This window comes from Amblyomma americanum, chromosome 3, assembly GCF_052857255.1.
Source record: "Amblyomma americanum isolate KBUSLIRL-KWMA chromosome 3, ASM5285725v1, whole genome shotgun sequence".
Classification (NCBI taxonomy): Eukaryota; Metazoa; Arthropoda; class Arachnida; order Ixodida; family Ixodidae; genus Amblyomma; species Amblyomma americanum.
The window spans coordinates 178,083,339-178,111,192 of NC_135499.1; the positions used below are offsets into that span (position 1 = coordinate 178,083,339).

The 27,854-nt window shown below is 45.5% G+C and overlaps 1 protein-coding gene across 3 annotated transcripts; it reads left to right on the forward strand.

Moving 5' to 3' along the window:
• Nucleotides 1-142: 142 nt before the first annotated feature.
• On the forward strand, nt 143-27,236 carry LOC144125519 (protein Loquacious-like). Of its 3 annotated transcripts, none has more exons than XM_077658986.1 (7): nt 143-275; nt 5,045-5,174; nt 6,221-6,406; nt 9,363-9,616; nt 17,034-17,131; nt 22,000-22,303; nt 23,298-27,236. In XM_077658986.1, exons 1-7 carry the CDS (start codon nt 263-265, stop codon nt 23,432-23,434), a joined length of 1,122 nt encoding a protein of 373 aa, XP_077515112.1. In that variant the 5' UTR covers nt 143-262; the 3' UTR covers nt 23,435-27,236. The 3 variants fall into 3 exon arrangements, with proteins under 3 accessions (XP_077515112.1, XP_077515113.1, XP_077515111.1); XM_077658987.1 differs by having other exon boundaries at nt 168-275; nt 5,048-5,174; XM_077658985.1 differs by lacking the exon at nt 143-275 and adding an exon at nt 516-546.
• Nucleotides 27,237-27,854: the final 618 nt, after the last annotated feature.

Sequence of the window (27,854 nt, forward strand, 5' to 3'; positions counted from 1 at the left end):
TTAAAAATGTAGCAAAATAATCAAAACCTTCACATAAAAAAGTATCTTTGCTTACATAATTATTCTGCATAAAACTTTGCAAAGATTGCACGCTAGAAAATGCACCAAGGAGAGAAAAAAGAAAGGCAGGCGCAGAGGGCGCCACCAGCCATTTTCAAGTCCGTGGCTCCGTGGGTTGGACCCGACTTTTCTTTTGTAGTCTCGAGTTCTGCACGTGTTGTGTTTATTTAATAGAAAATATACTTATAAGGACAAGTGAAACATGGAGTCCACGGGTAAGGCTTTCCTCTGTGCCTCGACTTCAGGCAGTGCGCTGGAAGCTTTCCTTCACCGCGCGAGTTGCGAGGCAAAGCGTCACGGTTCACTGTGACATGAAAAAAAAAAAAAAGTGCGTCGTGTATTTATTGTAACATAGCCGCTAGGGCATTCATATCCTGCTTTCACTACTCCTGTTATTTTCTTCTGGTGGCCGCTGACCCATAAGACTCATTAAACTGTCGCGTGGTTAACGGTAACCCGGAGATGAACCCATGCATGCAAATACCGGTAGGCCACACTCCGCTTAGCTTGCAGCCTTTCTTTAGCCCTGAGCGCACTGCGTTTCCAGAAATAGTGGGAAAGTGCGAAGAGTTTTGCATAACCTTCGTTTGCCTTTGCACAAACGACTCGTGCTGATGCGCACGGATACAGTGCCAGGTTTTGCAGTCTTCCGCGGTTGCAGTGTCGGATTCAAGCTACTTCCTGAAAGCGTCGCAGATCGTTAGCTGTGGAGGATGGAGTTCCGATGCGCTGTCGTCTCCATGTATAGGATGGCAAAGTTGCCGCTACCTGAAAATGTCTGCGGCAGTGTGCTTTTCGTCGACTCTTGTTTGGCTCGATAGCATCATGGTGCGTGAATTTTGGCGTAAGCCGCGAGCAGTTGTCACTTGACCGGCACAAACGAGGAATAACGTCGGTAGTGCACGACCGTCTGATATGACCTTTCAGAGAATTCATTTTAAGCGGCGATTCGTTATTCCGGCAAGAGCAGGCATTTCTGTCGCGTATTGCCGTGTTCTAGGTTTTGTCCGTTGCATCGGCGCGCTCACGCTTGCTTTCATGGGCGGCTGGTTTTTGGCATTGTAAAAGAACCATGTTACTTTGAAAGACTTTTTCGTAATTTTATAACAATATGAGTGTAACGTGTTATTTAGTTAAGTGCCTGTATGTAGCGTGTTAATCTGATTTGAAATTTTATGGAAAATGTTTTGGAAGTTTTTGCTGTACTTCACAGGTTACTTGCTGCTTGTAAAATTATGTTTTGGCGAACTGTTTCTAGTAGTGACTCCTTAGGACCTCTATTATTTGACTGCTGTTTGTTACCATAGCATTGGTCAATGAGTTGTAGCTAATGACTTTCATTGTCGTCATCATTTTATTTCAACAAATAGAAAATATACATGCAGGCTGTCATAGGGCCAGTAGCCAAATCTAGTTTAGGCACATTTTACAAATATAATCAGCATAAAGTAGTTTGGGCAAATAAAGAAATAAAATCATTGCTCAGCCTGCGCCACCTAAGGCACAGCGGGCTAGATGTAATCAACATAAAGTAGTTTGGGCACATAAATAGAAACAACAATAATATTGCCCAGTGAGAATGTGCATGAAAAGGACTCGTGAAATATACGACAAACTGCAAAATTTGCTGAATAATTGCCGAAGCTTATCTGCTCCTGCTAGTTTAAGTTAGTGTGGTCTTGTATAAGGCTTCATTTTTCAGTTTCTGCAGTGATCAAATGCATTCCATTAGAGCTGTCCATTCATGCTTTGTATTATTATAGTCGGATACAACTTAAATCTGCAGTGAAGCTCTGCCAACATTCAGGACTGCTGCACAAAATTCTTCCATGACAAAAACGTAGTCAGTTAAAGCTTTTCTTGTTGCCTAAACAAGAAGCTAATCACACGAAAAAAATTTTGAACTCTAGAATTTTGATGCCTGCATGGTTTACTATAGTTAACCATTAAAAAGCTGATTTCACTTACTCTTGTGATTGGCCAACAGAGTGATACAGGACACTGCAGAATATGGGCCATCATTACCAACTGCTGCTTTCTTTTTTAAGTTTTTATCTTACTGTAAGTGTGCACAGGAAGAAGGCTAGCAGTCGCTGAATCCTAAGGAAGTGTGAGGGAATGTTGTTATCTTAATTTGTGGTGTTGGTCAGTGGAAAAGTACTAGTGTAACCATTTTTTATCTGAAAAGTACTTGATTAGATACTAGAAGATAAACTTTTAATCATCATTATGATCGTCTTTCAGGTAAAAAAAATGATCACACTACTAATTTTTCATTGATCAGCACCACAAATAAAAAAATATTTGGTTTCAGTGACTGTTGATCTTCTTCGTCAGTGTATCATAACAATTTCCCTAACCTTGAGTAAAGCAGAAATTTGGGTGAGTTGGTATGCATTCATTGTAGGGGAACAGTGCAAAAGCGGTGTAACAGCGGCGGGACATAGACAATGAATGCACACCAAGTCACCCAAATTTCTGCTTTATTCAGTATGATTTCTAGTACACAGGGCTCTAATATGTGCAGCATGTGTCCCGCTGCTGTTGCACTGTTAGCAGTGTAATGAAACTGCTCTTATAACTATATCTGTGGTAATCATCTAGTGGAACATCTGATACAACCATTTTTGAGCCAGCTGCATTGTGCAAAACCTGATTGGCTCATTTAGCTGAGAGGCACCTTTTTTCCTTGTGCTAAAGACAGCAAATTAGTTATTCATTTTAGTATTATATGGATAGATATAAAAGCATTAGCCTTGACTATATATTTGCAAAGCAGCATACAATAGTATGCTGGTAATATAAATAGGTAAAACCTCTTCAAATGATCCACATGGATACGGGTCCGGACACACTTAAGCCATTTGCTGGCTTGTGTGGGAACACCCAATGTCTGCAGCAGGGCTTCAGCAGCAGTAGAAAGAACAGAGCAAGAACACTGAGACATGTTTGATTAGTGCATATGATAATATTGTGCACAGTGTTCAAAAGAATGGGCATGTAATCTGTTCATTCAACAGTCTTCATGGTGTAGAATGGCTGCTCTAAGCAGCCCTCAACTTAAGAAAAATAATTTATTTGGCAGCGCACTAGAAATTGCTAGAGTATACCACAGTCATACTGCGTTTCCTAAACATGTAAGAATACCTTGTTGTGTGTAGTGAGAAATTTCCCGTAAAGGTATACATTTAATGGTTTGCTTCTAATAGTCTTTCCAGTGAAAAAAATAATTGCAACCAGTTGGGGTACCCAAAAGCTATCAATTGGAGGAATTGAGTTTCCAGCTGGAATAGTTGCTCAAATTGGACAGTCCAGTTAGGCTTTCAGGTGAACATAGTGGTAGTCTAATTGGTAGGGCATGTTCCTATTGGACTCTCAGTTGGATAAATCATTGCCAAGTGGTGAACCCAGTTGTTCTAGTTGGTCTGCCCAACTGCACCCACTGTCTCTGTGTGAACATTTGTGAATTCTAGAAACAAGGCAAAACTAATATTGTTATAAGAGCTATCAGCAGCTTAATCTGCTAAATTGTGTATATCATTTGCACTATCTTTGCAGTTATTTATTTTATCTGCACTCAACTGGCAAGCACCACTAGGCCCAGCATAAGTGGCCCATATATGTGGTGCATAATTGGGAGCAGAAGAGTGTTATGTGGATATGTGTTTGGTTTATGTTAGCAGTGTCTGACTACACTGTTCCTTAAGTGTGATGCGTGCTTGTTTGCTTGGCTTGATTTCAGCAAAAGCTTGTATAGTTGTTCTTATCAAATTTGTTTGTAGTGTCTCCCAGCAGTCCTCACAAATCTGTTTTCTTTTGCATCTTTGTGGATGTGAATGCAATAATTGCCTGCATGGGACCTAATGGGTGCTCTTAGGCAAGTTCCAGTTGTCTTCAGTGGGTCCAATTGTGTTCTAATTTACGATTGGAAAATTTAATTTGGTTCCATTTGGAAATTACTTGTTGGAAACAATGGTTTCTATTGACTGTGTTTTTAAAAGTGCTTTTAGACAATGTACCGATGGAATGAATATCGAAAAAGAAAGACCTGCTGTTTGAATGGAACAAATTAGTTTCCGTTTCCTGGTATTATAGAGTGCACTTGTGGCTTTGATGAGGAAAATGACTGGCTCAACTTTTTAAGTAATAACATTTGAAGAAGCAATGCATTCTTTACCTTAGGATATGGTACCCAATGCATGGGCCAGCTTTTTTCCACTCGCAGCACAAAAGGTTTTCAGACTTTGAAGTAGGCACCCAGTTCATAGCTTCTTAGACATGTACCATCAGTGTCAAATGGAACATGAACAGGACAACTAAAATGTTCATAAAAGAACGCAAACATTTCAGCCACTGGAGAACAGATATAAACGAGGCTGTTAGCACTTCCATGCATCAGTGTTGGTGCCATATAAGTGAAGATCAAGTCTGTTAGTATACGGTTGTCTCCCTGGACTGAAATCTGGTTTTGTTGTTCCTGTTTCAGCTGTCTTGTTAGTGTCTCATTTGACACAGGACAGTACACAATGTGCTCTGTCTGCAAAAGATTATCATCGGCATGAATCGCAAGTTATCTAACGTATGTAATGCATGTTGTAGGGCAGCATGAACAAGGTATTCACTTGAATGCATGCAGAATGAAGCTTGGAAGATTTCGAGCCTGGCTGCTTTAATGAGTGATTTATGTGAAACCATGGGTGGTAGTGTCTTTCCTATATCTGTCATTGGCTTTTGGCACATTTAAGAAATTCCTGGGATTTAGCTATTTGGGAACTTCTCAACTCATTCCACAGCTGTAACGTTTTGTCCTAGGAGCTGGCATTTGTTGTCATTTGATAGGCTACTTTGCGGATCTTAGAAGGTTGCAAGAGTATGTTCGTTCATTACTGTTTTAACTATCTGTTATGGGTCTGTTCAAGGTGTTCACAGGCTTGGGTGCACCATGCAGTTTCACTTCTTTCCTTGTTCCCTGTGCTTGGTGCAGCAGCTGCATCTGTGAACCAAAAGACTCCCATCAGCATCCTCCAGGAGCTATGCGCTCGTAACTGTCTCACTCCGGAATACAAGCTTCTGTCGGTAGAAGGGGCTGTGCATGCGCCTACTTTCATGTACAGGTGAGTGGGTGCCATCTCCCTGGACATGTTACTCATGAATTTGCATTTAGTTTTCTTCGGAGGAGCCGCATTGACAGTAAACTCCTTGATGATGCTTTATTTAGGAGTGGTGGACAAAAAGGTGTTGGTGCTAGTGATTGCATTTTATGAAACACAAACTACATTGATGCCGAGTAAAAGTGATGCACAGGTCGTTTAATCCTTCATAAGATAGTGGGACATACACATTCCACAAAATGTCTCCTATCTTTACAAGGGAATAAAGCAGCAGACAAGTGAGAAGCATAGTTAAAGAATAAGACTGACATGGGCAGAAGTGTGACCTAGTGGTTTTGTTACTACTGTAAAACTAAGTGCAAAGGGGATGGGACAGAAAATTTCATGGTGTAGCCTGATCTTCCCGTCATCGCGAATTGCATTTTAATTTAAGCAACAAGCAGCAAGCTTTTTCCTTATTGTGCACGAAGTCCTCAGCTTAATGCCATATTTCGACAGTCAATTTAGGCAGGGCTTGTAGCTGCGCCTGAGAGAGTATATATTTCGTCAGATGCATTCAAGATTGTATTGAATCAGAGCACTAGCTTGCTTTGAGTCAACTTGTAAAACTTTGACGTTTTAATGAAATAATCCCTATTAATATGTGCGCTGACCTGTGAGTAAAGTAAAAAGAGGCTACAGTGAATGACCAGTGTAATGGCAAAATGGCTTCTGAGGCTGTTGGGCGCTGTGCAATATAATTGGAATACAGGAACACCAGCAGACATGGTCAGTGTTGCTCTGTATAGTATACTTGGGTAATGTTTTTGTGGCTGCGTACTGCACACGGAATGCTAGCTTAGTTACCTTAATGCTGGAGAGCTGTTTCAGAGAATGTTGGAAATCATGACTCTTGTCCACTTTGTATGTAAACCATTACAGTAGCTAACTTTCTTTTGTACCTTTGTTAGAAAGGCTTGGAAATTGTGTACCCAGATGGTGGTTCTCTAATAATCACACCTTTCATTTTTTTTAACCTTTTGCTGATTATTGGCTGCCTTGTTTGACAGGGTGCAGGTGGGGGACGTGGTTGCCAATGCTACCGGCCAGAGCAAGAAGAAATCAAAGCATGCAGCTGCCAGGGCCATCCTTGAGAAGCTACTTGCCGATGACGGCCCCTTTGCCAAGTACCGAGCAGCAGTCATGGAGGACCTTCCCTCCATGGAGCCAACAGAGACTGTGTCGTCCACGGCTGTGTAAGCTTCCCCATTCTGTGCCCATCCAGTCTTGACTGACTTTCCTGCCACTACATTTGTCATTGCTCAAAGGCTGCTTGCAACTTTGGGACATTAAACGTCACATATCGTACCATACCATACCGCAATTATTTAAGGGAGGAGACTGCTCTTGAAAAAACATATTTATTAATGTAGTCACAATTATGAAATCTTCAGGGAACATGCATTTGCATGCCGATTATAAATATATTATTGAATTTCATGTAAAACAAATCTTGATCACTTATGTTTAAGGGTTGGACTTTTTGGCTTTTTTTTTTTTAAATTCAGTTGACTCTTTTCGGTTTTTATTTCAGGACACTACTTTTTTTTTTTTGACAAATGAAATACTGATTTTTTTTTTCAGTGAATTAATGTACCAATTCTATGTGGTCAAAAGTCATTTAAAGTCACATCTCTCTACATCTGTCATCCTGAACAATTTATTTACCAGTAATTAAGTTGCAAATGGTACTATACTTGGAGCTGTGCATGCAGAAAAAATTGCTACCCTCAATAAAAGAGTAACTGAAGTTAAAAGAATGCAAAACGGAAGTGGAAGTTTACTTCTAAGAACTAGGCTGACATGTTATGGTTGGGTTGTCATGATGAGTTGTGCGCGAGGGCGGGGCATCACGTGGTCTGTGTGTTGATGACAGCGATGGAACTGCCACTAAATCGTCGTGGTAGCCAAAACATACTGATCCCAATCAGCCCGAGCAGTTCTGCAGCATGTAGCGGCTACCACACTTGGTCCACACACAGCGTATGTTGTTTTTTTTCACAGGTGCACATGACAGAACTCTTCCGGTTTCTTTCATAAATGACAGAGAATGGTTGTTGTCTGCTTATACATGCTAGAATTTTCTTTCAGTCCTCTACCACACTGCCACTGTGACTCACTGGCTGGTTGTCACGAGCAGAGTGTCATTCAAAATGGCCGATTGGGCGAGCTGGGGGGACATGATTCGAAATGACCAGCACGGAAACAGACAGGAACACGAGAAGAAAAAACACTGACGTCAGTGTTTTTTTTTTTTTCTCGTGTCCCCGTCTGTTTCTGCGCTGGTCATTTCGAATCAGAGTGTCATCCTCTGAAGTGCAAATTGAGGGAAATGAATGGGAGGAAGTATTGAAGAAGCGTAGCTTGTTGGGCCAGTTGGTGCATGGTATGTGGGAAACCAGCGAAAAGGACGCATTCACAAGGAGGAGAAGTTCCAGCGTTGTCCTGTGTACTTCTCCTCCTTGTGAATGGGAGGAAGCATCAGTTAAAGGAAATGCCATAAACTAGATTGCACCTCTACTTCTCCAATACTATGCAAGGCTAAGGAGGACTTGCTTTGGAGCATACATTTCATAAGCACCTTGCTAATTCCAGGGCATATGGAATAGACCACTGCTGTTACGTTTTCATGGGACTGCAAAAAAGTACCAGCCGGGAAACTTAGTAACTGGGAAACAGCAATCGGGAAATGTAGCAGCCGGGAAAGCGCATGTGGACCGGTGTGCATCGTTGCCTACCCCTTTTTTTTTTTGTACTTCCAGTAAGGGCAACATGCTTCTCTGGAATTTGCAAGACTTTGTGGCTCTTGCGACTGTTTTGCATGCACAAGATGTCCTAAGCACCCTGCGATGACTCTCCAACTGCCTGAGTAGATGCGGGTGGAAGGGAGACACCAACAGAAAAGAGGGCCGGCGCATAGAGCGAGTGAAGTTTGGGGCAGCCGCTTTAATCTAATGCGATCCTCATATATATTGGAACCTAGAATTTACATTTTTACGCAGCGAATCCTTTAAGTACATAATGCTTAGGAAGTTTGGATGATAGGACATGCACTCGATGACCGGCACGAAAAAACCGCAGAGAGTAAAACAGGTTGCTAGATATGTTTAGTGGCAAACGCTACACAGTTTCAAGTTAAGGTCAAGATTCTCTAAAGATTGGTGCTCGACTTACTGATGGTTCGGAGTGGTGCATCATGTGTGCAACCACCGGCCATCAGTTTGAGGTGGCGTTCTCCTGGTCTGCTTCTCCGTGCGCTTCACGGACGAAGGCCTAGTGGAAATCAGTTATATGTTCATTACAATGTGAGGTTATTGTGTGATGGTAAACTGGTAACAAGGTTAGACCTTTTATAGTAAACAGTGACTAGATTCAAAGCACTTTCGCTGCAGGTTCAATGCGAAACACCCTAGGCTTAGCGACACCGGGCAGTGCTTTCTGCAAGGAAACGTGCCGCTAGTGCAGGTACTCACCATTAAAGTTTTTTTAATCATTATAATGTTTTGTCCTTTCTGGTGTGAATGCCAAGCACATAAGGCGAGTTAGCAGCGCTTAGGCACCGCATGTTAATTCACTGTTCCAGGCAGAGTCCGATGCGCAGGACATGTGTGTGGTCATACCGAGTGTTGCAGGAAGATATCATCTGTCAGCTCCCAGCATAACGTACCATGGGGTCAAAGCTATGTATACATGAAGAAATTCTTTTGGCTGACTTTTTCTTTTTCTTTTTTTTCCCCGAATTATCGGCTGCCAAGTTGTGGGCGCGATTCTTACACGAGTTTATGCGATATTCCAGTCTACAAAACGATGTAGGCTTGCAGGACAATTTGCTTCTCAGAGAGGACGAAAATGCACAGACCTTACCAAGAAAGGTTGTCGTGTAAACTATTCTCAGCATATACCAATATAACAAGCGGTTCAGTCTTCTTGTAGGGTCAGCATCACAGCAATCATTTAGTATGAGTGCTGGCTGTTCAAGCTTGTCTCATGCCAAAAGGCCAGTATTTTTTTACAGTGGCCTATGCAGTTGCAGTCAGTGCCGCACTACAATGCAAACACTATCTTCTTGAATAAAGCATGTTGGTAGTTAATGCTTCTGTGCACCGTCTATGTTGCAGCCTGTGATATGCATGTGATTGTGTGTGAATGCAGGGGCGAGATGGCATCTAGCAACAATGGTTTGTCGGGTACCACCCCACTGGGCCCCCTGGGAAGCACTGGAACTGGAACGGGTTCGGCGGCATCGGAGGAGGACGGCATCGTGGGCAACCCCGTAGGGGAGCTGCAGGAGCTGTGCATGAAGCTTCGCTGGCGACCCCCTTTCTACGAGACTGTCATCGAGGACGGCCTGCCCCATGAACGCACCTTTGGCATCTCTTGCCTCGTCAACAACCTCAACGAAATGGGTAAGTCTTTCTGTTGCAGTTGCACACTTGTTCACGGGCACTCACACTGACACTCTTTAGCTGGATCATAATAGTTGTACTAAACTGTGAGCTTCAATGAGCGTGCCACAGGTGCTCAGCGTGCTGGCAGTGTAACATTTTAATTGAACATTGAATGGCATCTGTGGTTGGAATCATTTAGTTTGCCAATTTATGGACTCTCACTGTCTCTTGCTCCGCATGTGCAGATATGAGGTAGAAAGAAATGGAGCTGATAAAGCGGTGTCTTTAGAACACCGCTAAAGAAAACTAAAAAAAAAATGGGATGTTGCTGTGCTGGCTGCTTAGTGGAGCTTCTGTACACTTATAAGGCGATGGTGAATATTGCTGTTACTATACTATCACTGCTGCTGAAACTTAGGCCCACACAGCAGCCATGGTGAAATCAATTTATTGAGCAAATTTAAGTTTGGACTAGGCATGTGCGCACAATGGCTTTTTGGTTTGGAGCGGATACGTCAAACACTTCTGGCACACAAAAATGTTGAACGGCACAATATGAATTTTCAAAATCATGTATTTTTCAAACAGGCTAGGTTATTTCTTGAAAAAAAAAAAAAAAAACGAGTTCATTGAAGCTTAGTCGCACTCATTGGAGCTGTGTCGATGTCCTCCAAAAATGGCCATCACAAATTGGAGAAGTTGAACTACATGCTGAGCCGACATATTTGTGAGGTGTGAGACCTTTCTACAAGACCCCCAACTACTGGTGTTAAAGGGCCACAGAAAGGGGTGCTAGAGCTTGGCTTTAAAATGCTTGCATTAAGTAGAGTAAAGGCCACCGAGCGTCCATGCCACGTTCGAGACCTCAAAAGCGAGCGGGAAATTTACCATAAATTTTTAAAAATTCCCGCTTTCGTACCTCGCGGCAACGCGTGGTGCCGGGCTTTTGCGCTAAAACCTGGCATACGACGTCATGTCGTGCAAATGACGTCAGCAGCCGGTGAGTTATCATTGGTTCACAGCGCCAAATTCTTTCAGACGTCACGCGTGGAGCGGCCGCTCCGCGCGCACTGCAGCCGGCGGAGTTAGGGGAGGGGCCGAGTGAGTGGGGACGGCGGAGCAGCATCGCCGTTTTGGCGTGCGAGAGGAGAGGGAAAGGCACGAAGACGCGGAAGTTCAAATTTTGTTTGTATATAACTCAGCTTCCACAAAACGGATTATAATAATTCTTGCCGGGGAATAATTATGAACCGTCGTCTTTTAACATCCCAGACATATCGCACCTTTATTGAGACCTCCTTTCTGGGTCCCTTTAATTGCGATTGCGTCGTTGCGCAGTTATTGGTTTTAAGCGACGATTCCATGAAACTTGCGAGGTACTTACTGCAAGCCTGCGCGGCGAGCACCACCCCACATCAGGCATCTCGAAGATGCACCCATCTCTGCCTCCCATGCTTGCACCGTCGCGCTTGATGATTAGCGAATTTCACACAGAGAAGAGCGGCTGCAGCAGCTGCACTCAGTCTGTACTCGTCCCGTGGAAGTCAAGGCAGCCGCATGTCCTCCGATAAGAGAGTTTTAGCATGGCACAATCCGCTACCATGAGGGGCAGATCGACCTGAGGCCGGTACAGGGCGCCAGGTGTTGGCCAGCTGTTTGCGTACCTGCCCTGTCGTGACCAGTCAACATGTGTGCACTGCCGGCATCGGAAACGGATTGCACTTGCTAAATATCTCTATTGACGCACGCCATCGTGCCGGTTCCGGCGCATGCGCTTTGCAGATAGTGCAGCCGCGGACAGGTACAGATGCAAGTACAGTAAAACCTCGTTAATTCGGAAATTCGGATAATTCGAAATCCCCACTCCCTCCCTTCAAAAATGTACATAGCCCTATGGCAGCAAACCTTCGTTAGTTCGGCGCAAAATTGCGCGCACACCGGTTAAATCGGACTGGAGGCGGGCCAAGAACGGCGCTGGTATCCATTCTAATCCAAGCCAAGCCAGCGTACGAAAGGTGGCGCTGCTATACGTTCAGGTCATCATCATCATCATCATCATCATGCAAGGATCATCGGCATTACTGGAAACGGCTGACACCGCTCTCCATTCCGGAAATGCATCGCTACTGCAGTCACTTCTCAGTTGACAACAGATGAGAACGATCAGAGCGGCCATTTTGTGTTTTCTTTACGAGGTGTGGTGCGTTGTGTCGGTGCGTGTGGTCGTGGTGCTCTTTATTACGATGGCAGCACCGGCAAAGCGCGCGAAGTATGCGACCAAGAACTTATCAACCAAAGTGAAGATCCTCAAGGCACTGAAAGACGGCGCTTCCAGAGAAGAAGTTATGCGCCAGTTCGACGTGAAAAGAAGCACGCTATCGACATATCAAGAATGAGGCTCAAATAGTGGAAGCCTTTGAGGGCGAGAAATTTCATGCCGCTCGGAAGCGTCTACGAACTGCAGCCCACCCAGCCCTGGAGGAAGCATTGTTGCGGGAGATTGCCGCTGCCCGTGATTCGAAGCTGCCGTTGAGTGGACCACTCATATGCGCGCAAGCAGAAACCTATGCCCTCCGAATGAATATCGATTCATTCAAGGCGTCAGAGGGTTGGTTTGCCCGTTTTAAAGACCGGCATGGACTTGTTTTTAAGACCGTGTGCGGGGAGAGGGGTGAGGTGGATGAAGAAGTCGTAAAAGATTGGCAAAACGTCCACCTTAAAGAGCAGGTGGCAGCCTGCGACCCAAACGACGTCTTTAATGCAGACGAAACGGCACCCTTCTTCAAAGCGCTGCCAGATAAAGCGATAGCGTTCAAGGGGGACCCGTGCACTGGCGGTAAAAGGAGTAAGGAGCGGGTGACAGTGCTGTCGGCAGCAAACATGACGGGCACGGAGCGGAGCGCCTTCCAATTCTCGTCATCGGGAAGGCTCTGAAACCGAGATGTTTTAACAACATCAAGCGACTTCCCGTCGAGTACCGTGCAAACCGAAAAGCATGGATGACGTCGGAGATATTTTGTTCCTGGTTGCAGGAGCTGGATCGACGCTTCAGTGCCAAGGAACGCAAGGTGCTTTTGATCGTGGACAATTGCACCGCACACTGCAACGTTGCAAATTTGAAGGCGATCCGGCTAGTGTTCCTACCTCCCAACACTACCGCTGCTCTTCAACCGATGGACCAGGGAGTGATCCAGTACGCTAAGAAAAGGTACCGCAAGCAAGTGCTGGAACGAATGCTTCTCTGCATGGAGCGGAAGCAGCAGTACGACATCACGCTTCTGAGTGCGATAAATATTTTGGCGCACGTGTGGGCGAACACGCCGCCAGAAATGGAGTCGAACTGTTTTAGGCACAGTGGATTTGTGTGGCCCGAGAGATCCCAGAGCCTGGAGTCTGCAACGCCAGAAGAAGATGACGACGGGGCATTCGTTGGCCTGCTCCCCACCGAAGTTCCGCTCGCCGACTACGTTGCCATCGACGATGGCGTTGTCGTCGCCGGCCAGTTGAGCGATGACGAGGTAATCAGCGATGCTCTCGGTGTGGCAGGTGAGTCTCCTGATGAAGACGACCCGTGCGACGTACTCCCGGTGCACCGTACTGCAAAAGAAGCCGCAGATGCTCTCGCTGTTTTAGAGGAGTTTTGCTATGGTGCTCCATGCAACACGCTTGCACTGGACGGATTGTCGCACGTACGGAAGCTAGTTCTTTCCGCCCAGCTATCCGCGAAAAAAACAAACGACCATCACCGACTTCTTCTCAAAGTGAAGGTATGCAATAAAAGAATTGTAAATGTGCCATTTTTGTTGTTCATTCGATAATTCGACATTCGGATAATTCGGACAATTTTTTTACTCCCGTGAGATCAGAATTAACGAGGTTTTACTGTACAGGCACAGATCTTCTAGCGTCGTGCTTCCGCCTTCTCGCGTCTGCTGTTATGAGCATGTACACCCTGTGAAATCTTTAACTGGCGTGATTTTTCCATCCCTAATTTCACCTTGTGCCATATGTCAGCGGCTAAACCTCTGGCACATTCATACTGTAATTTGACGCGTGTGGTGGCATTCAGTGGCCCCCTTTTTTTTTTCATATTATGCTTCAATGGAGTACTTGCCTGATTCGATCAAAATTATTAGTAATCCGCATCGTCTGCAGCCACAAAGAGCCAAAACAAGCGGCACACGCAGCAATGGTTCTGGTTCATCTCGCTTCCTCCTCTGGGTAAACTACCACTCCTCCCATGCTAGACAAGTCATTCACCCTGAGTGAGCGCAATTTCACCACCAGAACCATTGTTAGGTATCCCCCTTGTTTTGGCTCCTCGTAGCCGCAGTCCATGAAGATTACTAATATTTCTAAATTAATTAGGTAGTTGCTCCACTCAAGCATAATAGGAAAAAAACAAAACGGATCACTAAATGCCACCACACGCGTCAAATTACAGCATGAATATGCCAGCGTTTTAGCTGAAACAAGCCTCTTACAAGGTGCAATTAGGGATGCAAAAATCACTGGTTAAACGATTTGGCCGGGTGTACGCATCAGCTCAGGCATATGTACGGAAGCTCCGGCATGCTGCGCGGAGTCGCGGCTTTTGTTGCACGTGCGCAAGGTGCCAGTCCAGAGGAAGTACGCTGAACTGAAACCACCGCAGCAAGAGTTCCAGAAACGTTATTCACTCAAGACAAATACTTCAAGATGTCCCCCCCTCTTGGTGTGCTCAGTAATCATTGCCCTGGGAAATGGACTACGTTGTCACCATGTGCCTCCATTACAGTCGAGCCTGCTTATAGCGACATGAGCGTCACGCGGCGTCTGTTCGTTATATCTCGAAGTTCGTAGTGAGTGGACCACACACAGACAGTTGCTTGTCAAAGCACAAAATTTTTTCTTTGCGAAAAAGTCCGTGATGGGTGGCTGTTTCTGCAGCGCAGATCCGATGAGGGAGGTTTCCAGTTTGTTTAAAGCAGAAGCGTGCTATCGCCGAGGCCCTTGATATAGACAAGCTGTCTGAGGCTCTCTATGTAGCTCATTGCTACAGGCGCTTATGGGTGCTGGCTCCGAAGTTTCATCCTCATCTGATTCCTCCGCATTGCTCTCGTCCCGCACTTCAGAAACGATGCCCTCGTTCGTGCACGGTTCCGTGGTGTTGGCATCGTCATCGACAGAAATAAAATCATTCCAACCAATGTCATGACCCCCCATGTTGGAGCCGACGACGTGCTGCTACAAATCACCGCCGGGCTGGTCATCTTCCGAAGCATCAAGCTCGGCATCAGACACTGTGTCGACGAAGCCGGCCTTGCGGAACCAGTTCCGCTCGCCAGTGGCCGTCACATCCGCCCAAGCCGCTTTCATCATCTCTACTGCTGAATACAATGGAAATGGGCACGGTGTTCCTGTCCGCCATCCCGAATTACAACCAGGGCCCGAGAATTGAATGAAGCCATCGAAACGTCCGCACCGCAACAAGAATGACAAAAGCGCACATTGGGTAGACGTGCAACGTGCACAGGCGGCAATCAAGCCAATCAAGTGAAAGATACAGACGCGCAGCGCCAGCGGAGAGACCAATGAGAGGCGTCCGTGAGCTTCAGTGCAGCCACCTCCTGGCTCCCACGGAAGGCCTGCTTCACGGAGCGTGGCCTCCGCGATTGGCACCGGCGCGGTTGATTGCGGAGGCCACGCGCGGATTTGCAAGAGAGTGAGGAGAGGGGAGCAGAGTTATGAGGAGGGGCGGGAGGGTGATGTTGGAAGGCGCGTCGGCGTTGAAGGGTAGCTTGCTCGAGAGCGGCGCGAAACGGGGCGGACAGAGTGCCTGCAATGAGCTTCGGGAAAACATGCCGCATGCTGGGTGCACAAAGGGGTCGGAGGCAGGTTATCTCGCATCGCGGCGCCGGGTTTACGCCGTTCGTTCGCTGTAACCGATCAGCAGGGCATAATGACGTTCGTTACACATGTGATTTTGTGCCATTGAAACAATCTATATTTTGACGGTCGGGCAGGTCTTGTTCATTACAAACGAAAGTTCGTCTTAAGTCGGGCCGTTATATGTGGGCTCGACTGTAAATTCTCCCTACTCTCAGCACGTGTTGGCTATCCTCGCCAAAATTCGGCAAAGGCTGTAAAGTGGCGGTGAGGCGCGTGGAGTGTGGCACGCTATTGTGTGCTGCACTGACTTAATCATTGGTTCGAGTTGTTAATCATTGTTCGTGTTTCCCTGCGAAAAACTTTTGAGATTAGATGCAGACAAACATAAAATACCTAGAGCTCATTGGGTATCATGAGAAAACTTTGCACCTGAACACTATTTTGAGCTGGGATGTGCAAATATTAGAAATTTCAAATAGTTTGCAAATAGTATTTGCTATTTGATGATTCAGTTGTTTGCACTGCACTTTAACTGTTCGAAGTAGTCGAACTTCTTAAACATTCATCAATTTAGAAATTTTCTGTTTATCTGAACTGAAAGCCAAACATTGCGGAGTTTTCAAATGGCATTGACTAGTTACACCTCCTCACACTTGTCATATCAATTAACCTGTTTCTTCCTTGTCGAACCGATGCTAGCACACAGCACACCCGTGTTAATGCTAGGCCTTGCATAAAACCAATGTGCTGACAGGCTGTGGTAGCCACCCGATGGTTGGCACGCTGAGCTACCAGGCACTTCACTATGTTGTGCCACGGCCCACTCTACAGCTGGCTGTGAACACATTGGCAAATGAAGCAAACGGGAGCCATTGCTTTTATTGTTTTTGATCACTTCGATAAAAGACATGGTACACACGGAAATGGGGCTTAGAATAAGAACAGGTGAAGCCACGGCTTGCGTGTGCTTTTCATAGTGACGGTTTCATCCTATAAAATTTTAATACATTGGAACGTAGACACTGTTTATTTTAAGCATACAACAGGAACAGATGCCTCTTAATCAGCCTAAGCTACTGAATCTCGCCTGACGTCGCCCACATGCTTTCCTTCGCGACATTGTTTCATTTTCATGCCTTTGGTTTTCTGTGGCATTTGGGCCTGTAATGTAATGTAGGCATTTGGGCCTGCAATGCTGGTTTCACCAGCATACTAGTTCTAAGCAGGCTACATCTCGTCAAGAACGCTCCGTTTTGTGGCGTCGCCTGGGCACATGAAAAGGTTATTCCTGCTCACATTGTAACGCAAGCTGCCACTCTTTGTCCGCTTGCTGATCCTTCTTTTGTTTCGCTATCGACGAGGTGTGCCATGCCCCTCTGATAGCAACCTCTGATGTCACTCTGCCAGCAGAGAGACATCTGGAGACTTCCCCTCCCAGCCTCATGTTCTTTTTTTTCTTTTTGTGGGTGACAAGAAGCTGCACACTAGGAAAGGCCTAGTTTGTCACTGGCAGTGGGCATTCAGTGTGTAGTTGCAAATAATCTTTCTTCTCTTTTGTTTTCAGGCAAAGGCAAGTCAAAGCGTCTGGCAAAACGTCAGGCAGCCAAAAAAATGATTGAGCTTATCAAGAATGTTCAAAATGGTCTCCTGAATGGCGAGGACGTGAGTGTCATCTTAATTTTTTGTTATTGATAAGTGTTTGAGCCGCCGCAGTGGCTGAGTGGTTATGGCACTCGGCTGCTGGCCCGAAAGACGTGGGTTCGATCCTGGCCACGGCTGTCGAATTTTGATGGAGGCGAAATTCTAGAGGCCTGTGTGCTGTGCGATGTCAGTGCACGTTAAAAAACCCCAGGTGGTTGAAATTTGTGGAGCCCTTCACTACAGCGTCTCTCATAGCCTTAGTCGCTTTGGGACGTTAAACCCCTATAAACAATAAGTGTTTGATAAATGGTTTGTAGCAGCATCATGTTTCTATGACAGCCTGTACAATATGAGTTCCAATAATTAATCTTCATCTCATTTTTATCTGGGATGCTTGGGCAACATATCAGTCAATGATCATTACATCTTACAATTCTCACAATCAGGCAAGGCAGCTCTACATTTCTGCATATTTGATGGTTGACAGTCACATCAACACTCCTTGTCTAGTGTGGGACTTTCAGCTTGGTTCCACTTTTTTCTTTTTAACTGTCAGACCAAAGAAGCGCTATTCTCTGTAGAACAATCTCAATGTTACGTTGCATCTCAGTGTTATGTTACCTCTAGGCATACCTCGCACCATGAGAGGTGGCTCAGTCACACTCATAGTCACTCGCACTCACATCAACTCAGTCACACTCACACTTATGTCCACTCACTCATAACCACTCCTCACATTCACACTCATGACCACTCGCACTTGCACTCATGCCCACTCACACTCAGAACCACTCACACTCATGACCACTCACAGTCACAGCAACTCACTCGCACTCATGACCACTCACTCGCACTCAAAACCACTCACTCACACTCATGAGTTAAAACCATTCACTCACGCTCATGTCCACTTGCTCACATTCACTCACTGTGTCCTTGTTTGCTGACAAGGGAGGGGATGAGAGATTTAATGCCGCAGCTGACATCATTCGTGGCTTCCCTGGCACAGCCTTGGTTACACCGAAGTGATGGTGAGCCAAAGGTTGCACCGAAGTGGTGATGAGCCATGCGGGGCTCTGTCGGACTCTTTAGCCAACTTTCACAGTTTCGATGCTCTAAGGAAGTGGTAACTTCTCTCATCTTCCATGGCCCACGAATGTTACGCACGTATGCTCCCGCTCTTGCTGCTGACCCACGAATGTTACGCACTTATGCTCCCGCTCTTGCTGCTGAAACGATGAGTGCTTGTTTTACTTCAACCAAAATGCTTAGACGCGTTTTTCAACGGCCGGTGTCTAAGTAACAATAATGATTATGCTTGACAGTGGTATTGGACGGTGTCGAAGTACCAATATTGGGTTTTCCTTGACAGTGACTTGTCTGTGAGTCTGTATGAACACATTGGAGGCAAGTGGCAACTATGGATGCTTTTCGTGAGGTGGGAAATGGATAGTGTTTTTTAAAGGGTTCAGTGAGGTCGTCACCAAAAGGGAAATGGCTGGAATGGGCAACAAGTCCAGCTCTGTCCTGCACAAAAAGGATCCAAAGGGGAGTGGCCGTTATGAATCCCTTTACAACTGCCTCTTGGGCTTACTTTGAGGCGTAGTTAAGAGCAGGACAGGGCTGGCTTCGTCTAGCCAGAGCAGGTATGCGTGACAGATCTGTAGACATGTCTTCCGTGCAGTATGTTGTCTGCGCTGCACATAATCCCTATCTGAAGGAGGGTTTAGGAAACACCATGGTGTTTTCGCCCTAGGGGGTGCTAACACTACACCTAAGTATTGTCTCGTATTCCGCCGCTTTGTTGGTCGATGAAACATCGTTTGTGGAAGAATGCATATGCAGGTAAGTTTTGAGCCAATTTTCAGTGCATGCCCTGCTGAAATGATGGAAAGTTACTGGAAAAAAGCCTCATACAACAGTTTTTAGAGGAAATCGTAGTATCCGGTTCAAAGGGTACCTCATGCTGTCCAGATATCAGTGCGGGTAGAATTGATGAAATCGGAGTGTGCAATCAGAAGTTAGTCCACTAACAGTATTAAAAACGCAAGGATGAAAAATCGCATTTCACAAGCCCATTTCACTCGCCCAGTGCCGAAGATTGGGCCTCACAAATCAGAACCACGCCTTGCACACATGCAGCGGAAGCTTGCATGCAGTTGTTGACTTGCCAGGGCAGCCTCCAGAAGCCCATATTGCCGGCGGCGTGCTAGTTCCGCGTACATGATGCTGACGGGAGCCTCTTCAAAAACAGTTTTTTTTGGACTCTGAGAAGATTTTGGGAGACTTAAACCTCAACTCTTTCCTGTTCCATGAGCACAGTCCAGTGTCAAAACACGCTGACACCCTTAGACCTGTTTATGAAAAGCTCCTTTCCACCTCACCTCCCCACCCTCACCGCCCTCCACCTTCAGTCTTCTGTTCTCTTTTCGTCACAGTTTTCCGTATGATGTCCATAGGACGGTTTTTTTCTTCGCTGCCTTCTCGGTATCGGCAGTTTGAAGAGCAGCATGTGCTTGCACAATAATTTTAGGCGAAACAAAAACTGTCGCCCCTATCTTGATTCTTTTCGCTTGTACTACTCTTCTTTTGTAGTTTTTCTCGAGCGAAAAGGCGGCAATACTCAGAAACATTATACCGTATTTACATGATTGTAAGTCGACCTATTTTTCAAAGTTTGAAAATCCGAAGGGGGGGGGGGGGGGGGGGTCAACTTAAAATCAAAACCAAAGCATCTCGCCATAAATAAAGGCGAGACAAATGAGATATCAGGCATGCTACAGCGTGGTTGGATTTTTGCTGCACGGCTCAGTCACATCGCTCTTCGTGCTGGCCTTGAGCAGCTGCTGAGTCAACGCCCAGAACCGGCATCCCCACCCCGCGTGAGGCGGCCGATGGTAACTGTCGATAAGCAGCAAACCAGCACCAGCCCATTCCCACACGTGGCCGCAGATTTCGTCTGCTGATAAGCGGCGGTGGCCCGATAACGCAGGTAACGCATTCACTTTCTACTCTTAACACGCGTCGTCCACGTTTTTCTTTTTTTTTAATTTCAACAGTGCACTCGGCGCTCAAGGGAGCGCCGATAATTGATGGAAGGGCTGCTGTTCCGATGGCGGCGGCACCTCACTCGGAAATGCAGCGGCGCCGGGGAGTGTCGGTAGCCGACGGAAGAGCCGATGCCGCTCACGCGTAGTTTCTCTTTGGCTCTGACACATTTGACTACTGCCGGCCGCGTTTCACAAGTTTTTAATGTAGTGCTTCGTCATTCGTTATTTGTGCTCCAGGTCCGGTAAGCGACCGGCGCTCGTTCACAACTGCATCCGAGATGGCTGTCATTCTTTACGCCGAAGAAATGAACAACTGAGCGCCGGGCCGCAAGTTCGATGTTCGCATTGGGTGATCAGGTGCGGCAGCTGCAGCGAGGCAAAATTTTCAGGTGTTCCACGCGCTGTCGTGATGTGGCTGTTTGCGAAGTGGGGGATTTCGCTGCACGACAATGTTAGTACGACGAGCTGTGGGATCGCAGCAGCGATCTCGACGGCAGCGCTAGTGAGGACGACGGCGTAGTCCAGTGACTAATACATTTTCGTTTTGGAATGTGCCCATGGGCACTGCCACGCGCTGCAGCCGATAGAGGCTGGTGATAAGCGGAGGCCACAGGGTAGTGCTATCGCGTTCTGTTATTAAAGGCCAAGCGTAAACAACCTCCAAGTTTTTTTTTTTTTTTTTTTCAGAGATGTGAAGTGGGGGGGTCGACTTACAATCGTGTAAATACGGTATTTATTTTAGACCCCTTTCTCTAGTATAGAAAATTTAACTCCGAACTGTACGTCCAACCAATCAAAAAGGGTGCAGCCAATTTGGTTGCACCTTATATCCACTGCCGAAAATCTCCGGCACGTTTCGTCACCATCGGTGCGAAACGATCATTTCTAGAGCAGATGAAAACGTTAAATTTTATTACCACTTCGGCTACCTCCTTTCGGTCAATGCATCACCATGACTAATGTTTTGAATACAAAAAATAAAACCACATGCTCAGTGATTTGCGACGTGGGGCTTTTAAACTAAATGATAGCCTCTGGTGTTACCGAAAACCGCGCTTGGTTTTCATGTTGTTTCCGGGCTGAGCCGAGCTTGTGCAGTTCAAGAGCTGGGCCAAGTGGATCGGGTTCTCCTTGTGGGTCCGGTCCAATCAGAAATTTACGGCTAGAGCAGAGCTGTACAATGCACACACTCGAGCACAGAAAAAAAACCTAAGCGTCCATTGCAGTACTCGAGATCCCACCTTAAGCTAGTTATAGCAGCAAGCTTTGGAACTCTGTAGATATGAGCTCGAACCTTGTAAGAGGCGTGATGAGAGACATCTACCTTTCTAGCAGTGGCGATTAAAAATTAAATCGAAGGTTCTGACAACTCGTCATGATGTTTCATGCTGCCTCGAGCCACTGGGCAGTGAATATTTGCTTCCCTCGGCTGTCAGCAAAATTAAAATAGGTAAGCGGATGCCGTCGTTGCGAAACGCACGCGACAAACTTCGCTGCCGCGTCCAATCCCTACTCATCCACTCGCCATTCACATTTACTCATAACCACTCACAACCACCCACATCTATTCATATCCACTTGCACCCGCTCCAACCCACTCATCACTCATATCCTCTCACCACTCACTCGCACTCACACTCATCTCCACTCACACTCACTCACACTTATGACCACCTGCGCTCACATCCACTCACACTTACTCACACTCACATCCACTCCCTCGCACTCACACTCACAGACGTGAGTGCACTCATGAGTGAGTGTGCCGACCTATGCCTCTAGGCGTGTAATGAGATCTTTCATAGGGCACAAGGATGCTGTTGCCTCTGACTCTCGCAGGATAAGTTTGGGGAGCTTGGCTCCGGGCCCGGTGGGCTGGGCCCATGCAGCACAGTGCTTCAGGAAGCCAAGTGCTACATGGGGCTCAAAGAGCAGAACATCAGTGCACTGACTCCACGGCACAGCCAGCAGGTGGGGCAGTTGCTGCGGCAGCTGCAGGCCTCGGATGGAATCCGGCTGGCCGGCCTGCAAGGCACCTCTCTCAGCACGGCGGGGCTTGACTATGTCGGCCTGCTGCGTGAGATCGCCGACGAGCAGAGCTTTGAGGTCACCTACGTGCCCATCGACGAGCTAAGTCCCGACGGTGAGGGCTGACGTGCTGTATTCAAGCCTTCTCTTCTTTCTCTTGCTTTATTTTTCATTACTGATTTATGCATGAAGTAAAATAACTATTTTCAGTTGCTGTTAGCACTGTAAAGTCGTTATGCTAATATGAAGGGGAACTTGTGAAGGCAAGGCATCTAGAAGTGCAGCGCAGGTGCTCAAATGCATCATCAGGGTTACCGGTTATTAATAAAATTTTCAAGTTATGTTGTTCAATATAGGAGTCTTGCATGTTGTATTTAAAGGGACCACTAAACGATATTTACCGAGGTTAGGAAAAGTACAAGCGCAATCGGTATTGTATCACTTGTCACCACCCTGAAAAAATTTTTAAGCTAGTTTAAGGGGAGAAGAGGGTCTTAGAAAAAAAATTTGATTAATGAAGTTATGTAATCTTCAGGGAATATGTGTAATTCATGTTTTTTTGCACGCCGATTCCAAATATGTAATTTACTTTATGTAAAACAAGTCCTTGAGCACTCATATTATATGTTATGCAACTTCTTTTCGCGAGCTTTCAAGAAATTATGCTGCGAGGAAGTTGCCAGATTGCACGCCATTGGTTTCTCTTGACATGAAGCTATTCAATAAGGGTAAAATTATCATCCTGCCTGTCATAGAAGTTGAGTTATAGGATTTTGAAGTTTTCACTTCAGAAACAGGAATATAAATTTTTCTTCCCGTTTCTGAAGTGGCAACTTCATAACGCTGTAATTCAGCTTTATGATAGGCAAGGTAATAATTTTACCCTTATTGCATAGCTTGACGTCAACAGAAGCCAAAGGCTTGCATTCTAGCAAGGTCCGTTCTAGCAATTCTAGCCGTAAGCATTCATGCTGTCAGCACCTAAACCATTTCATATATGGCGTACGCATCAAACGTCAAAGGACGTTTATTGTGCCGAACTTGCTTGATGTGGTTTTGCAGTTCTGCTCATGAACCACACCTCTGTCATCTTTTGTGTTTCGATGCAGGCAAGCACCAGTGCCTGGTCCAGCTGACGTCGCTGCCGCTGGCCGTGTGCTTTGGCACAGCAGACACGCCTGACCAGGCCCAGGTGGCTGCAGCACGCAGTGCATTGCAGTACCTCAAGATCATGACCAAGAAGTGAGGCAGGCAGGGTACCTGGCTCAGCAGCATGCTGGTCAACCTGGATTGAACAGAGGAGTTCTGCCTCACGGCAGGAAACCCTAGCATTTTGATGTTCAAGGTACCTTGTTCGAAAAACCCGTCTCTAGTCAGATACAGCCTGCACACCGGCCTTTGGCTGTTCCCTCCTCTTCGTTCACCCGCGTCCTTAATCCGACCTTGGGGCAGTGTTGCGTTCATCCAATTGTCCCGCCCGTGGGACGGCCAGGGCTGGCCCTCTTTGGCGAGCATAGCTACGAGGGTGGGGCAAGTTTCTGCCCTTTCGGCCGCCACACAGAGTGCGGGCTGGCCCATCAACGTCTTCCCATTTTTGCCATTGGTTTTTCTTTCTCTCATTCTCACCAGTCACCTTCTGGCGCCTCTCTGCTCAAGACGCCTTTGATACATGTTTCGTTTTACTACTCGTCTGCATTTTACTTTTGGACAGGTCTGAATAAATGACTTAATAATTCTTGTTCAATCTAAGGTGGTTGATGATTCATGTAATGATGCCATTTTTGCCATAATTCAGCGCTCGTGTTTGATGTTGTTTCAAGTGAAGACACCGTCTGTGATCCTAGTTGAAGAGAAACAGAGAATGACCACAACTGCTACTTCCTCGGTCATTTCTCTTGCAGCCATAACACTGTAGTGGTGTACAATAGGACAACTGAAAACAGTATGTAAGCTTCATAATTACTGACATTGGAAGTTCTCAAAAATTTACAGGGGCATATGATAAGACGTATTCTGAACAAGTTTAAGGGGTTGACAGGCAGTGATGGTTTTAGGATCACAGGCATCCCATTCAATGACATGGCCCAGGGTTACAGTAGTCCCAGTAGCGCTGCATCCTCCATGGACAGTGGCACCTCCAACTGTCAGAAACTTGGCAAGGACAAGTTGGGTAGTAGTAGCCCCTATAGCTAAGCCCAGAATGGCCGCTAAGGATGCTGTCAACCCTGAGAATGAGGTGCTCCAACAGCAGTCGCACTTCACCACCTGAGCCTACCCGGCCATTCTTACTTATGCTTCTAAATATGCACATGATTGCTTTATTTTGCTGTTCTTTTGCCATCCTTGCATAATCACTGCCTGCAGACAATCCTCTTTACAACAGTGCTGGGAGAAAACATGCAAAAAAATGGGAGTTGGGGACCCAAACCATTATCCGAGGCACTAGATTCATTCATTTGTTTTTACTATTGGCACTGAGGATGACCTTTTGGTCTGACGGATACGTTGAGCTCAGAATCTTGGCATGTTTCATCAACCACCTGACAGACAACATGATAAAACAGACTTTGTGCATTGCATTGTGTGACATAGTTAAAAAGATTTAGATTCTTAAATGTCTTCCTTAGTCATGTAGTAGAACAGTATGCAGTAGAACCTCACCACTGCTTGCTGATGCTGAGACTGCCGAAAAATTACTCAGGAATGCTCAGGAAGTTGTTTTATGTGCACCTGCTGCCAAATATTAGGCTATGCTGCAAGCAGGTATGTAGCGCCCCAGGTCACTGAAATGCCAGAGATCAGTCTTTGTCACATGCAGTAACGACATAATTATGCAGTGGTGTTGCACAGTGAAGCTGGAGAGAGGGCACATGTACTGCGTGTCTGTTATCATCCTATTGTGTGTATGGAAAGAACGTACAGTGGAAGTGCAGGATGTCTCATATAACTTGAGCGAAGGTTTAAATGTATAGTTTTACCTAATATAAGGACGCAGCTTAAAGCACTTTTCTGGCCTGTCTGTTGTAAAGTAAGTTAGGTTTTTTCCTCTATTTTGCATAATTCATTCATTTTAATTTATTTTTCTTACCTTGACTCGCAGACAACTGTCAGAATTTCAATTATAAAGGTACAGTTTCTGGAAAACAGGCAACTTGCCAGGCCTCTAGCTAGCTAGAAGCAGGATCCAATCTTGAACTTTTTTTTTTTAGGTGCTAAAATTGTTTCAGGCAAGCAGGTAATCATGTAAGTTTTTTTGTCCATATTTTTTAGGCATGTCTGTTTCATCATTTCATTTCTGAAATGCTAATCTGTTATCATCTGGCAAGATGAAACTTTAAAAAATGTTTTTCATTTAGTTTAGTTTATGGGGTTTAACTTTTAGTTTATGGGGTTTATGGTACGACTTTATGGGGTTTAACTAAACGAAACGAAAAACGTTTTTCAAGTTTCATTTGCGGTTACATTTTAGTGGAGGGGACATGCTAGAGGCCTGTGTACTGCGCGATGTCAATGCACGTTAAAGAGCCCCAGGTGGTCTAGTGGTCTAAATTAATCCGGAGCCTTCCACTACGGCGTCCCTCATAGCTTGAGTCGCTTTGAGGCGTTGAACTGCTTAAACCAAACCTTGGTTCACATGACGTGGGACACCTTGCATAAGCAGTACAAGCATGCACACTTTGTCATTGCTTTTTTTATTGTTAGATTAGGTTAGGTTATGTTTTGTTGTTTAATTGTTGTGCCAGAGTTGTGACATGTGCTCAGTGGTATTGCAGAGACCGAAAGGGGTTAATCTTGTATAACATTTGGCTGGGTAACGGTGGCAGTTGCGTCTAGCACCTAAGTATGAGTTGTCAGCTCAGGGTGTTCTCACAAACATTGGCAGCGAATAAGCAAGTTGCTGTAGCTGCAAAGCATTCCGCAAGTGTGCAGGGAAGAAGTGCAAATAGGAATTGGATGCAAGGGGAGACAGAGCAGGGGCCTTGATCTTTGAAACTGTGCAGGGGTGTTTTCCCTCATTAAAGAATCAAAAGCGAGAGGGCCTCCATGACAGCATTTGGGGAGGGGGGGCTGAATTCCCTCCACCCCCATAGCCATCTATGTACAATGCATCTGGTCTATGCAGGGTTATTCCCACAACATGGGGTGTGTGTGCACATCAGTATGAAGTGTGGTGGCCCTTCAGTTGCTGGGAACTGGCTAGTGTTTTTGCTAGTTCAGAGGTCTGGCAATGCAGGGGTGTACCAGTGGGGTTCTACTGCAATTTTTTAAAACAGGCATTTGAAACAGTACATCTTGTGAGGCTATACATGTTTGTTTTCCAAGAACAGTTGAGCAGAGTATTAGCAATTAAAAAAAAAAGGAAATCTTGATTTTTGTAGTGCTAACAGCTTGCACGTGCACAAACTGTTTCCGGAGGTCTTATTTTCTTTCTTCTTGAACGGACGCTACAAAGGAGGGATGAAGAGCGTGGCCTGTTTTTTCACACTAAGCAAAGAGCCAAAATTGTGAACGAAGATGGGGGAACAGCCAGCAATTCTAGCTGCAGAAAGAGTTTTTCTCACATTCCGAGCAACTGACGAGAATCGGGCATCCATCGATCTGAAAGTCTGGAGATTGGGAGGGAGGACAGCCACACCGTCTTAGGTATCCGAAGCATTGTGTAACCATTTTTTTTTTTCGTTTGTTATTCTTTGTGCAACAGAATTTCCTGTGCCCATGCTTGTAGTACTGTGACACAGGAGCCAGTTCTTTATTTTCGCAAAGATTATGGAACAAGGTTTTAGCAATTTGAGTTTTCATACGTAAAGTAATTCACCAGGCCATAGTCTGAATGTTACTGTTTCTGGGCAGTTTTGGACTATGTGCCGTGTTTTGAACGTGGCTGTTTGTTTGACGTACTTTACCTTTTGTTTTTATATTTTGCCTTTATTTTTTGCTGTGTCTTGCAAATGTTTTGCCACGCTTATGACTACATGGTAGTGGATTGTGTTTGCAGACCATTTATATTGTCACTGGTGTGTGATGACAAGTTGGGTGGAACTGAAGGCTGACGAGGGGAGCATTAATGTAACCGGTCATGTAGGTGGGATTTTTCTCTGGTTAATCTATTTCAAGCATGTAGGCTAGCTTTTTTCCCAATTTCCAACCTTTCATCTGAGAGTGACGAAATAAAGGATAATCTACAAAACACTTGTGTTGTGTCAAGTGACTGCAAGCACACTTTATGACATGCTCCTATTGCATTACTAATGTATTGCTTTATGGATTATTACAAGTGGGAGGTAGCGAGAGGGTGGAAGATTTAGAAGATTTTTGCACATTTTTTCTGTAGTTATAACCGGCCAGAATATAATTGATGCATCGAAAAGCAAAACACATTTTATGAGCTTTTGTATAATCTTGAATGTGCTGCAGTGGAATAGAAATTCACTTTATCATTTTGAAGTTGGACTATCAGTTCATTGGTTCAGCACTTTTCCCTGATGCAGGAAGAAACTTATCTTGCCAGGACATCTTTGTTTTGAAGAACGGTAGAAATGAAACTACTTGTGGATACAAACACCCAAAAAACACAGCATGAAGTCTGAAAGAAAAAAGTCCAAGTTGAAGATTATCACCGTCATCAGCTTAACTGCATCCGCTGCAAGACTTCGGGCTCTTGCATT

What these genes read in the sequence shown, in the direction of transcription:
- LOC144125519 (XM_077658985.1), top strand. An exon ending in CAACAACCTCAACGAAATGG is followed by an intron (nt 9,617 to 17,033) that starts GTAAGTCTTTCT and finishes TTTTGTTTTCAG; the next exon opens with GCAAAGGCAAGTCAAAGCGT. An exon ending in GTCTCCTGAATGGCGAGGAC is followed by an intron (nt 17,132 to 21,999) that starts GTGAGTGTCATC and finishes TGACTCTCGCAG; the next exon opens with GATAAGTTTGGGGAGCTTGG.